General features: G+C 39.4%; 1 protein-coding gene across 1 annotated transcript; it reads left to right on the top strand.

Annotated features, from left to right (window-relative positions):
* The first annotated feature begins 4,097 nt into the window (after nucleotides 1–4,097).
* nkx2.5 (NK2 homeobox 5) lies at nucleotides 4,098–7,491 on the top strand. Its single transcript, XM_072591012.1, has 2 exons — nucleotides 4,098–4,578; nucleotides 6,057–7,491. Exons 1-2 carry the CDS (start codon nucleotides 4,260–4,262, stop codon nucleotides 6,665–6,667), a joined length of 930 nt encoding a protein of 309 aa, XP_072447113.1. The 5' UTR covers nucleotides 4,098–4,259; the 3' UTR covers nucleotides 6,668–7,491.
* Nucleotides 7,492–14,573: the final 7,082 nt, after the last annotated feature.

Below are 14,573 nucleotides of genomic sequence, written 5' to 3'. Positions count from 1 at the left end.
CTAAGTAACTCTCCTGCTGTTCTCAAAATGGTGCTTAGGGATCTTTTATGTTGACCTGAGAGGGCAGGTAGGCCCTCTGTTTAATGTCTCATTGGAAATACCCTAAATTGGAATATAGACCAGGTTGGACTATAACCTGGTGTTGTGTGATTTTCAACTTTGTATGTCGCAGTCCAACACCAGCATTTCCAAATCAGGATTACATCCTGAAGGTTGTAAAGTGCTTAGCCTGAAGATGAGATGTTCCTCCAGTTTGCAGCTGTGGTTCATTGGAGCACTGCAGTATGCCCAGGACAGGCAGTGGGCATGCGAGCGGGACTCTGTGTTAAAATTACCGGCTACAGGAAGATCAGGGTTATGCTTGCACACAGACTTGGAGGTGTTCTGCAAAACGATCATCCAGTCTACATTTGCTTTCTCCAATGTAAATGTCGCTGGAACGGCCAAATGCGTCTTAACCCCGTTTACACGATTTCTCTCATCTGTGCAAACTGGGGCTTTGCAGATCAAGGACAATAGAGCTTGCGCTCACCATGCAATCTGACAGAAATCCAGGTATCTAACTGCTCTAGTTGGTCGTCAAAATCTGCAAAAAGCACTGACATTTGACACGTCACTCCAACCAACTTTCATTGATGTTGGAGATGCATCAAGTTGATTCAAGCATGGAGCTGGCTGAATGGTGGCGTCTACCGCGGGTGCACAAGTTGTATGATCTAAAATGCTTCCATTACTGTAGTCGGCTTGAAAACCCGAGCAGTTTTACATTCAAGTCTTAATGAAAAATGAGTTACAACCTCTACATTTTCAGTAAACAAAAAAAAACAAAAGAACGGTGGATGCTGGAAAGCAAGATCTGAAGAAGGGTTACCGGACCTACGCTGGTGTCTTCCCTGCTCTGTTTTCCCAGTAATTTCTGTGTTTGTTTCTGAACTTTTAGCTTCATTATTGGCTGAATTTTCGTTATTTGCAAATCCTGTCACTTGTAGATTTCTCACTAATTTTCCAAATACTCATGGTTATATTGTTGGATGCAACTGTGTATTAGAGATCGCCAGTCATTCCGAGAGCGAAGTTCTCAAAGCTGGAGGGAAACCATCTGGCCAATGATGAAATCAATTCATCTCCACCGATAGCCTTGGAAATATCGCCTCAACTATTCTGAATAGTGCATCCAGCTTGGTCCCAATGCACATGGCTCAGAGAGCAGCACTCTGACGTCTAAGCCATAACTTGGAGGTGCCGGTGTTGGACTGGGGTAGACAAAGTTAAAAATCACACAACACCAGGTTATAGTCCAACAGGTTTGTGTGGAAGCACTAGCTTTCAGAGCACTGCTCCTTCTTCAGGTAATTATCCATAACCACCTGATGTTGAGGCAGTTCCACGAAAGTCAGTGCATTCAAACAAATCTGTTGGACTATAACCTGGTGTTGTGTGATTTTTAACTATGTAAGTCATAATGTGTGTTCAGGTCCCCTTTCAGAGAGTTTACCACACAATTTAGGGTACTTCCAATGAGACATTAAACAGAGGGCCTATCTGCCCTCTCAGGTCAACATAAAAGATCCCTAGGCACCATTTCGAGAACAGCAGGAGAGTTACTCAGTGTCCAATATTTATCCCCCAATCAACATCCGAACAGATAATCTGGTGGCTATCAAATTGTTAATTTTGGAGCTTGCTGTGTGTCAATCGGTTGCTGCGTTTCCTCGCTCATCACCTTGAAAAACGTCGCCAAGATTTCATTGGCTGCAAGGCGCTATCTGAAGGTTTGACGTCGTTAAAGGCGTTATGTCCATTCAGATTTCTTTTTCCGAATGGATAAAGAGAGAAAAAAACAATCTTTCCATTAACCTTCAGACGAATCTTTATGCGATTATTTAGGTTTTACAAGCGGCACAATTTCAATCATTATCTTTGCGACTGGTGCTGCAAATCAAGATGAACCAAGCCATCAGGAAACGGTTCTAGTTTTATAAATGTAACATTAAATCGTGTTCCGTTTACTATTCTTTGATCCACTTAATCAGAACACGTTGAATATCTAAATGCTGAACAGAATCTTCTGGACATCTTGTTAACAAAAGCTGACAGCTCTAAAGACCCGTTCTGAATCCAGAAATATCCTGGTTTATTTAATCTATTTTATCGAAAAGCAGGCTGCAATGAATTAATGTTGACATTGTGCATCGCCTTAATCCCAGAGTTGTCTTGTGTATTCTCTTATGTCATTGTTCCGAGGTTAAAGTCGTTTTCACATTTTAAAAACGAAATGATTCACTGATGGTATCAGGAAGGAAAAACTGAGTTTGGGCGGAAAATGGCCCGGAATAGATAACGGCAGACTGTGTCTTGTCATTCCGTCTTTCGGATTGTAATTCTCAATGAAAATATTTCGCCGCTCGTTGGGGAAAAAATAGGGATACCAATTTCTTACTCAAACAGATCAATGCTTCAGTCCTGGATCAGTAACTGGTTCACCACCTTATTTCAGTTTCATTACGCTCAATGGGATAACTAAGCACGTACATTCCAGCAAAGTCAAAATGACAGTTCATGTTCCATCCAAAGCCGGTTTTTTATTTGTTTGTTTTCTGTCTGTTAGCACGTTGTCTACAATTTCCTCCTTACACTTGTAGTCCTCCTAATCGTCCCTTATCCAAACCCTTTATCAGCGATCGGGGAGCCTGAAGTGGTTGCCGGACCACAGTTTCGAGCTTCCAGCGTGTCGCCTCTGGTGGTTCCGATCCCCTCTGCCCCCAGCCCCCAACCACAAACCCTCAAAACAATCCAGCCGAGTTCAGTGGTTTGAATATCCCCGTTCCTCGTAGCTTACTGGGAAGCAGCCGCTAAGTTATTTTCTGCTGGACTAAATTTGAAGGGGTCGGACCTCTATTGTTTGAACCAATTCAGTTTAAATTGTTAACCTTTAACATTCCACATATTAATGTTCTATTTACTTTTTTTTCCAATTTTCAACAAACATCTGTTGTTCATGTTCCATTTTCCCAATTAGGCCTGAGTCAGGGAAACGAATAAATCTTTAAAATACAACTCCAGTGTCAGTGTTCAAATTGCAGTGCTGAACGTTCCTGTTCAAACATCATTCTCTACAAAGTATTATGCAATATAAAACGAATTTTCACACAAACATTGTCTCAATTACAAGAGTAGGTTTCATCAAAGTCACGTTTACAGACTGTAGGTAGGACTTTATGCGTCAAATCAATGCTTTTTTTTGTTAATGCACTTTAGTTTATTAATAGGCCTTTTTTTAGTCATCCTTAAATTTATCTAAGTAGTTTACCTTCAAAATAAGACAAAGACAAAGCTCATAGTACAAATACAAATGCAGATGAAGAAGGTACATTAATAAGAAATACGCAGGTGATTCAAAGTACGGATTCAAAAGTGGTTTTATCTAATACTAAGCAACTTGCTACTCAAGGCAATGTCAGGGCGCGCTGGTGCACACAGGTGCAAACCCACACGCAGAGGCACACATATTCACTCTCAGGGACACATACCCACACCACTGTACACAGATACACACACATTTCCGCTCAGGGAGACTCAGAGACACACAACCACACACACACACTTTCAGGGACACAGACAGAAACATATCCACATCCAACAACACCGGCGCGTATTCACACACACACACACTTTTATAATTGTGATGTCTAGTTCTGTCGGACAGACGTCTATAATGTGTCCTATAATTTCTAGCCTCAGTTTGTCTGTTTTTCATGAGAATACACTGGGTCACTGAAAGTGAAAAATAAAATACTCAGATATGTTTAATGTTACTTTCTGTACGTTTTTGTTCAAATTAAAATTGCTATATAATGAAAAATGTAGCATATTACAAGCAATTTGAGGAAATGCAGGTATGAACAAGAATAATGCTCAATTCGACCATATTAGGAGTATCAGCAGAACGCTTTATTGTCGAGCGCAGCACCTCAGGCCAATAGCTGTTTGTATAACACGTCGGTCTCAGTGATCCAATGCCGCCTCGCAGCCCCCTCCCCCACACCAATATACTGATGTCAGATAGCACCAGCACATCCCACAGCTAGATAGTTTAGTCAAACTGTTAGGGGAGATGAACGGCTCACCACCGAATAACTAAACTGAACGGTAATTAATAATTGCTTTTTGCTTATTCCGATGATAAAATATACCTCTAACTATAGCCCTCTCAAGACCTCCTCTTCTGGACACTTTGTACGCAGTAGTTGGTTTTCAACATGTTTGCCGGCTCAACAACTTCGACTCCATTCTCAGTGAAGGATATTTTAAATCTTCAGCATCATCCTGACATGGCGTCTCTTGGAGAGTCGGCGGAGTTCGATTCGCCTCCCTCCCCTGCTTCCTGTATGCTGGCAGGGACCAAACAACTGCACTTCACTGAAACACAATCGCTAGCGACATACAATGAGCCGCTGCCCAAACTGAATTCCTGCAAAAATCATCCCAATTATTCCAGTAGTTCGTTCGGAAATAATTATTTGGAAATCGACCGCAGAGAAGCAAAGGCAAGCAACGGAGCGACGGGAAGCATTAAGGGTAAAAATTAATTCATCACCTTTTACTTCATATATAATGTTATTAGAGTGACTACAATTATTAGTTTTATAATATATATGCCGATAACGCGATCTCTGGTAATCTGCACGCGTGCTTAGGATCCAAACTAATAAAATGTCTGCATAAAATGTGTATTAGGACTGGATTCTTTTTTAAAAATTCAATTTAATTCAGGCAAGTGAGCTGAGTTTACAATAGACAGTAAGTATAGAAAAAAAACTATATAACAATTTTACATAAAATGTTTATTTCACGAGCGCTGCCAGGAAATCTTCACATTTCTAATAGATATCTATGAACTTCCTTCGCAAATATATTAATTGGAGTTTCATTCATCGTTCAGATAACTCGCGGTGTATTGTTGTGGACTAAATAAATTGAAAATAGAGGAGCAAATTATGGGCAATATAAATAAAATGAACGTTATTGAATGTCACTTTTTGAATTATTATTCAGGGTTTTTTTGCTATTATTGCTCTAGTTTCTGTATTAGTTGCAGATTTAAAGTATGATGGTTTCGAAAGAACAATGATTTATTTTAAAAATAGGAGTTGTTCTTTCCTTACTTTCTGGTTCAGGATTAATTTCGTGCCAAACTAAAGGATCATCTCACATCTCATTCTTTCTTCCCCTGGACTTCACTCTATTAATATTGCCTCCCAAAGTAACACTAACCTCTCCAGGTTTGCATTTGCTACGCTATTTTGCTTTAATCTTTCAATGCCTGACTTTACTATGTTAACATTCTACTTCTCAAACTGTCAGAGAATAGATTCGCCTTTTCTTCAAAAATATCTTGCAGTATGTTTGTTCATATATCTTTGCAATACATTTTCCAATGGGAAGGAGAGAGTTTTAAACAGTTCGTTTTTTTACACCTTTCCCACAGCGGCTGTGGGAATTATTCTCCAAGCTGCTCAAAACACCCAATTTGAGAAGGGCGAACTACAGACTTTACAAACCTTTGCTTCACTGTGATTCATTCCACATTACCCTCTAACTCCATTCGCCCATTGTTGTGATACGACGTTTATATTTAAACAGAAACCTTGACTTGTAGAGAATACTTTTACACAGAATTTCAGGTAAATCTTATGGGAGAAATCGTTCAATTTAAAGTGTTCCATATCCTGTCATTTATCAACGGGCTGGTGTTGACCTTGTCAAGTACCTCCTCTGATCTTGTGTTAACGATTTAACCCGCATTGTCTCAAGTTAAAGTTGAAATCCTGTATCTGCAGCTCCTGGACGGGTCCAGCCTTCCATTGAGATGTACACCCATTGTACCTTCAGATTAATTGTCCTATAAACCAGGCATTAATGCTAATATCTCCATCAGGCTTTATACTGTTCCTATAGTCTTTGAGAAATCTGATTCAACGTTAGAAACAGGTTTAGCAGAAAGTTGCAAGGGACAAAGGTCAGTTTTGCACTAATGATCTGGTTTTGCAATTTAGAATGCCGAGTGATGGGGGTGAACCCGGAGAAGGAAGGAGAGAAAGCTGATGAAGCCGAGCGGCCCCGGCGAAGAAGAAGGAAGCCAAGAGTGCTTTTCTCCCAGGCTCAGGTCTACGAACTCGAGAGGCGGTTTAAACAGCAGAAATACCTCTCCGCACCCGAGAGAGACCATTTAGCAAACATACTGAAGCTCACCTCCACCCAGGTCAAAATTTGGTTCCAAAATCGCCGGTACAAATGTAAAAGGCAACGCCAGGATAAATCTCTGGAGATGGTTGGCCTCCCGCCTCCCAGAAGAATCGCGGTACCAGTTCTCGTTCGAGACGGGAAGCCGTGTCTGGGAGAATCTTCATCTTACCACTCGCCGTATAACATGCACCTCAGCCCTTACGCTTACGGCACTTATGCAAACTACACCAACTACAGTGCTGCAGCCTCCACCGCCAACTATGACTGTAACTATCCCAGTGTTCAAGCCATGCCTCCTTCGACAGCGGCCAGCAGTTTTATGAACATGAACTTCACCGTCAATGACCTGAACACTGCGGTACAGACTCAAATCCACCAGAACACTGGGGTTTCCACATTGCATGGGATTAGAGCCTGGTAATGTTAGTGGTGACACTGATTGAGCATAGGACAATATTCGCACTGAATGGTTGTTGACACAGGTCATCTATTACTGAAAGGCGAGAAAGTGCAGTCTGTCTCCCTGTTATATGGGTCACATTTTTTTAACGGGCAGCTCAATGATACAGTCAAAGACTGCTAATTTAGCATTAGCGCTAATAAAAAAGTATTATTGCATCTTCGAACCAAGGAGTGGATAAGGAAGATGTGAAATCATAATTCCACACACTTTCAGGGCTTTTATTTTAGTGTTCCAGATCACTGAATAAAGACCTTACCATTATTTAATCCCCAAATGTTCTTTGACATGGTAGTCTTCACTGCCCCAATCTGAACCAAGCAATGAGACTGACAACAATGTCGCAGATGATGTCGGTCGTTAAAAGACTCGGGCAAATACATCCGTCATTTTATGTCTTTTTTTCATACAACTTTTGATCTCGTATTTTAAGGTAGCTTTGTATTTGAGCCTGTCTTCCATTATGCAGTGTTATTATGGTAAAGGGTGGGTGGCTCATTGAGATTTAAAGGATACACATGAATAGGCAGTTTTGGTGATACCACATTGGACAGAAAGATAGAATGTTAGTAGCCCAAGTTCAGAATTCGGTAGTAGCAGATCAAGTAGAAAAATCGCACCTTGAAATCATGCACTAACACTGCCCACTTATTTTTTTACGTCATTATGCGAATTACGACGACGTTATTTGCAATTTTTAAAAATTGTAAGCCGTCTGCAAATCACTGCAGTAAATGTGTACAGTAAAATGTGTGCAATGTTGCTTTCTGTTTATTTCAATTTGCGCGTGGGTTACAAGACTATGTAATAAAAAAGACATATACTGTATATACTTAACGCATCTGAATGATATTGGGAGAAAATCAACATGTTTCCATTTTATCTCTCCTATTTGGTTAAATCTCATTAGATTAAGTATTAAAACGCAACGCTGCCTTCAAATCCCCAGGCAGGTTCCTTTAAACGTTCAGATCGTTTCTAACCGAACAGAAATGCTTTCAACCATACCAGTGCTGTACTTTGTTTGAAATATTACTCTGGATATAAAACCACGAACCCAATAAGACGTCGTTCTTCACGAAGTTCTGTCCTAACAATCTTCCAATGTCTGCCGGTTCTAACCAGATAGAAAAAGCAATTTTTTTTTGTAATTGGTTAGCAGGCTTATTATCGCACGGATACATTCTACAAGTCAAATATTTCAACCCCAATTACACCCTATTTAAAAATGTGCCTATTAGAAATAAGCGAGCAGTGAAAATTAAACAGGGCACCTCCTGCATTCCCGACCACTGTGACATGCCACGTTTTCACGGGAATGGCTAAATCAACATTCAGCAACACACGTTTGTTGATCAGAGCGGGTGATGCCAAATGTTGGTAGCGCTGAGAGTTCAGAATGAAGATTGGGTACATTTCTTTTACTTTTGAAATGAATTGGATTGAATTACGATTATTGGATACCCTCTGAAGAAAAAAGTTAGAAATAAAACCTTTGCATTAGGATAGACTTTTCCCGTTGCCAGTTATAAAATTATTTTGCTGATGCAACCCTAGAACATACGTGTATTTGAAGAGATGTCGCATAGCAAATGGGTATGCGACAAACTGATAGAAGGTAAATGTTATGGAGAATTAAGTCTCTTAAGTGTCTAGAGGAGGCATGGGCTACATGTAGGTTATAGCTATCTTTCTCAAACTAATGGCTGCACGTCGGATTTCAACGGCCAGATTTTGCAATCTCACTACATGAAGAATTCTGTCGTTCAAAGAATACAGGGTTTTGGATTAAACTGATCATGTAGAGTTCTGTCGTTCTAAGAACGAAAACAGCCCATTAGGTCCAACCATGGCTATGTCCAGCCTTTTTACTCCACCAATACCTCCTCTATCCTTGCCTCTTCTGACTCAGTCAGTATAGCACTCTATGTCTTTCTCTTTCATCTAGCTACCCCCGAAACTGCATTCATTCTAATCCCCTGCAACAGTCTATTTGTTCCATACTTCAACTTTCTAAGTATAGAAATTTCTATTGAATTTCTTATTAGAATTATTCATAGGTATCCCAACCATAATCGCTAATGATGGATTCTCCCAGTATTTAAAAAGTGAATGTTTAGTTGACTGGAATAACTATAGGCGAAAGTGGGTACTGCGGATGTTGGAGATTAGAGTCAAGATTAGAGTAGCGCAAGAAAAGAACAGCAGGTTAGCCAGCATCCGAGGAGCAGGAATAACCATATGTTTCATAATATCAACTGATCGGTTAAAAATTGCATTAGAATATCCAAAAGATGCCTTTGGCATTTCTTGTGAGTATATTCTTTGCGTTTCAAACCAAAGCTTTGTGAAACTTATGTCTGCCATGACTCTCACATGAAATCTCAGCTGGATTTGCAATGCAATTTAATATATGGGTATAGCAGTAAGCAAAATTACAATGTAAATACACCCATTGTCAGTGTCTCTCACAGAATGAAGCAAATCATAACTCCAGTCATCAGAAAATGTCTCATGGATATGAAATAAAATCAAAAGCTTGCAAACACTCAGCAGTTCTAAAGACATCTCTGAAGAGAGAAAACTAGAGTTTCAGATTGATGGTCTGTCACCAGAACTGGGAAAACATTTAAATGGAAATAATTTTAAGTGAGTGCAGGGCATGGGACGTGGGAAAAGAGAAAAAAAGAAACCAAAGGGATTAAATGGCAGAAGTGTTGTGGTGCAGGGCCAAAACAGCAGTCAATGGATGACTAAAGAAAAAATGCAGTTCTGGAGGAGATGTGAATGACTGCATGTGAACAATTGCCATCCAAATACAACAACAAGAGAAAAGTGAGAATAAAACCAAAACCTTCCACAGTTTTGTCCCCGTAAGCCCACCTCAATGGATTTCCATCTCCTCTTCCATTGCTTTTTCCTCTGTGTTCACTTATTTAGTCAGGGGTTCTCCCCACTCAGTGAATGTTTTTACCTATTTCCAGTATTCCCTTTCCATATGTGCCACTCCATGGGTCACTCTTTCTCTGTCTTGATGTATTCAGTATGACCTGCTTGCATGATATCAATCATCTCAATGTCAGTATTTTCCTCCTTGTATAACATACACACAAAGTTGGCTGAACAACAAGAAATAAAAAGGAAAGAGAACAGATGTCTTTCAGATTGGACGAAGGATGCATTGGATGCATTGAGGTTTCCTGAGGCTTGGTACTGAGATCATGGTTTTGCTTGTTTTATATCCATGATCTAGTCTTGATTGTATAGCACACAATTGCAAAATTTGCAAATGACACAAAAGTTGGAGGTATTTTGAGGATAGTGATAGTTAATGAGTGATTGATAAGCTAGTGGAATGGGCTGACATGTAGCCAATAAAAGTAAATGCAGAGAATGGTGAAGTGATCCATTTTGGTAGGAAGAACAAGAAGAGTCAGGACAAAATAAAGGGTACAAATGAAATGTGGTGCACAAATAGATAGAACAGGGAAGTGGCAGAACATATAACATTAATCGAGATTGATAGGGCAAGTTGAGAAAGTGGTTAAAAGATATACAGGAACCTGAGTTTATAAATAAGGGTCTACAATACAAGTACAAGCAAGTTATGGCCCACTGATCCATTTCATTTGGAGTATTGCGCTCAAAGTTGTGACAACAATGGACAATAGACAATAGGTGCAGGAGTAGGCCATTCTGCCCTTCGAGTCTGCACCACCATTCAATATGATCATGGCTGATCATCCTTAATCAGTATCCTGTTCCTGCCTTATCTCCATAACCCTTGATTCTACTATCCTTGAGAGCTCTATCCAACTCTTTCTTAAATGAATCCAGAGACTGGGCCTCCACTGCACTCTGGGGCAGAGCATTCCACACAGCTACCACTGTCTGGGTGAAGAAGTTTCTCCTCATCTCTGTCCTAAATGGTCTACCCCATATTTTTAAGCTGTGTCCTCTGGTTCAGCACTCACCCATCAGCGGAAACATGTTTCCTGCCTCCAGAATGTCCAATCCTTTAATAATCTTATATGTCTCAATCATATCCCCTCTCAGTCTTCTAAACTCAAGGGTATACAAGCCAGTCGCTCCAGTCTTTCAGTGTAAGGTAATCCCACCATTCCAGGAATTGACCTCGTGAACCTACGCTGCACTCCCTCAATAGCCAGAATGTCTTTCCTCAAATTTGGGGACCAGAACTGCACATAGTACTCCAGGTGTGGTCTCACCAAGACCCTGTACAGCTGCAGAAGAAGCTTTAGGAAGAATATGAAGACATGATAGAGTACAGAAAACATCTATGAGAATGGGTGCAGGTCTTCAGTTTCATGGATAAGTAAGAGAAGCTAGGACTGTTCATTTCAATGAAGAGGAGGTTGAGAGGAGATTTAATACAAGTATTCAAACTCAGAATACAACAGGATAATTACACCCATTTGTGGAAGGATCAAGAAACAGATGGCACTGATTAAATGACAAACAAAACAGTGAAGAACAGCACTTTTCTGCAGCAGTGGTCATGATCTAGAATTCAGTAACTGACAATGTAATGGAAGCAATACAATCAAGGTTTACAGAGAAGTGCAGCGTTATAGGGAAAGGGAGGCGGGGTAGAAGCAGCTGCGTTGCTGTTGCAGGGAGCTGGCACAGACATGGTAGGCTGAATGGCTTCCTGCTATGCTATAATCATTCTATAAATCATTAATGCAAAGCTATTATTGTTTCATTCTGATATTTAATAAGAAATGTGGTCCACAACAGCTCAAAAACTACTGCAGACAAAAAAATTCTGAAGAAGAATTACTGTTAATCATTAGAAAAGGACAGGTCCTCACACCTTTCCACACTTCATGATCTTAGACGTTCCCCTTTAACTGCTGATAGGAAACTTCTTTTTTCAAGTTTTCTCCCTCTTGATCTGTATCCCACAAATATTTGATCACTCACCTTCTTCAATAAATTCTCATGCTTCAGAATCTGGCCAACCCAATATTTTCCTGGTGATATTTTCTGACTAATGAGCCAAATAAAATTTATTCATGAGTTATCTTCCTATAGCTTAAAAACCTCAAAGCTAGGCAATTACATTTTAAGAAGCCCTGATTGCTTTGTTATATTCTATCACAGTGACTGATGGAACTTAAATTCACTTCTTAAATCTGCAGTACGAAAATACTAGTCTCAGTACTAGTGCCATGAAAGTGCCATTAATTCTTATAAGAACCCACCAGGTTTACTAATGTTCTTTATTGCCCAGTAAGCTACCATGTTTAAAAATATTTAGGACTGACCTTTCCAGCAAAGACATACCCAATGGAAGAATAAAGATAAAAAAAAGTTCACAAAATCATCATTGATCCATAGGTATCAGAAGGTTCAAACAAAGTGCATAAAATTTTTAATCAAGAAAGAAAAATAAAAGGAGATATGGAGACCATTAAGGCTGATTAACGTTGGGAAATTGAAAGATGTTAAATAATGTTTTTTACATGTGAGGAGACCCTTCAGCCCATCCTGACTGTTCAAGTTCTCTGCAAGAGCAACTCCACTCCTCCCATTCCCCAAACATAGTCTTGTAAATCTTTCCTCCTTTTCCAGTATTATCCAATTCCTTTAAAACAGCTGTATTGTGTCTGTATTAACTACACTCTCAGATAATGTATTCCATATCTTAACTACTATCTCCCTAAAAAAAGGTTTTCCTCATGCCACTTTGATTTTTCTGGCAATCACTTTAATCCAGCATCGTGTGGTTCTTCAGTTGTACACCAATGGGGACACAGATGAAGTGAAAACTTGGGAGTCAAGTATGAAATTGAAATTAGTTTCAAAATGATACTATAAATAACGTATAACCATAAGATCAAAAGAAATATACCCTTGAGCCTAGTCTGCCATTCAATAGAGTCATGGTTGATTTGAAATTCCTCATGTCCACTGCCTTGCATATTCCCCCATAACTCTTGATTCTCCTACTGATCAAGAATCTATTTCAGCTTAAATATATCCATGGACTCTGCTCCTATAGCCCTTTGTGGCAAAGAGTTCCAAAGATTCACAATCCTCTCAGGGAAGAAATTCCTCCTCAACTCAGTCTTAAATTGGCACTCTTTTATTTTAAGACTTTGTCCTCTGGTCCTAGACTCATCCATGAAGGGAAACATCCTCTCAGCATTTACCCTGGCAAGGCCCTTAAGAATCGTCTATATGTCAATGAGATCACCTTTCATTCTTCTAAATTCTAGTGCATAGAGTCCCAAACTGTTAAGCCTTTGTTCATACGACAATCCCTCCATACCATGGATCATCCCAGCAAACCTTTCTGAACTGCATCCAATGAAATTATACCATTCCTTAATAAGTGGACCAAAATCGATGGTCTAAGGGATTCGATGATTCTATGAAAATGGCTTACAGTACTCCAGATGTGCTCTCACCAATACCTTGTACAGTTGCAGTCAGACTTCCCTACTTTTATGCTCCAACCCTCTTGAAATAAGAGCCAACATTCCATTAGCCTTCTTAATTACCTGCTGTGCCTGTGTACTAGCTTTGTATTTGTACACAACTACCCCCAAGTCCCTTTGTATTGCAGCTTTCTGCAGTTTTTCTCCATTTAAATAATACCTTGCTGTTTTGTTCTCCCTTGCAAAATGAACAACTTCACATTTTCCCACATTATACACCATTTGCCAACTTCTTGCCCACAAACCTAACCTAACGTCTGTCTGTAAATTCTGTATTCCTCTCACAACATGCTTTTCCACCTATTTTTGTTTCAGCTGCAAGTTTGGCTGCAGTACATTTGCTTCCTTCATCCACATTCTCCAAAGTCTGAAGTTACTAAAGGAATAAATGTAGATGCCTATGTTGCATGGAGCTATGAGACGAAGGTGAGAGTTGTCTGGAGTTTGCATTTATTACAATGATTAAGAAAATCTTGTAAAGCAACAGCAAGTTTGAGAATCATTCTTTAACACATTTTCTTTTGATGTTGATTTCTGACATTGACCACTTTAAAATCTTATAAAATTCATGAGCTAACTCTCATGAAAGTTTCAGATTTCACAACAATCACTCCACAACACAACTAAATTAAAGAGTTCACTAACCTTTATGCAAGCAAGTTTTGTTGTTGTATCTTTAAAATGAGTCATGTGCATAGAGTGAGGATCTTTCAGCTAAGTGGTCTAGTTAGGGACCAGACAAATGCACTAACAAAACAACAAACATTGTAAATCAGGTACCATAAAACATCCTTCAAACCGCTGATGACTATCTCTGCATGAAGGGAAATAGAGTGCATCCAACATCAGTGACACCTGCCTATCAGGCTGGTTGTAGCTCAGATCAATAAATGAGAAGAGGGACAACCAAGTGTAGCCCAAGGGCATACTCTGGCATCTTTTCAGTCTCAAATGAAATCTGGAGCCAACCTTGACCTGAAGCATGGAGATCTTCCCTTACAAATGTACAGACCTCTGGGTGGTCTAGTAGTTTGAATGAAATTTACATTGCACTGGTAATATTCCCCATAAGCAACTGTTCCCATTTTGTGAAATTTATCAAAAATAAGGATGATAGTGACTTTAGAACAAGTGAAGAAAACATATTAGACATATTTTACTTGTCCTTTACCTGAATTACTTTAAACATCTTTGGTATATTCAAAGAATTAAACTGAAAAATCTGTTGTCCTTAGGATTTAGGGAATGGAATTCCAGAATAAATATTGAGAGGTAGAGTTTCCATTTCAGTCACAATCAATGATCCAGACATAAATTGTGTCCAAAATTGTATTAGTTTTGATAAATGTTTTCTTTTGCAAGTTTAAATCAAATGGATTTGTATATTGCTAAATATAAAA

The sequence above is a fragment of the Chiloscyllium punctatum genome, chromosome 20 (genome assembly GCF_047496795.1).
Source record: "Chiloscyllium punctatum isolate Juve2018m chromosome 20, sChiPun1.3, whole genome shotgun sequence".
Taxonomy (NCBI): Eukaryota; Metazoa; Chordata; class Chondrichthyes; order Orectolobiformes; family Hemiscylliidae; genus Chiloscyllium; species Chiloscyllium punctatum.
Note: the sequence above shows the minus strand (reverse complement) of the source record. Positions and strands in the feature narration are given on the sequence as shown.

Bases quoted from the DNA above. Each gene is read 5' to 3' on its own strand.
- nkx2.5 (XM_072591012.1), top strand. From the start codon at position 4,260: ATGTTTGCCGGCTCAACAACTTCGACTCCATTCTCAGTGAAGGATATT. The intron at 4,579-6,056 runs GTAAAAATTAAT...TTTGCAATTTAG, and splicing joins AGCGACGGGAAGCATTAAGG to AATGCCGAGTGATGGGGGTG.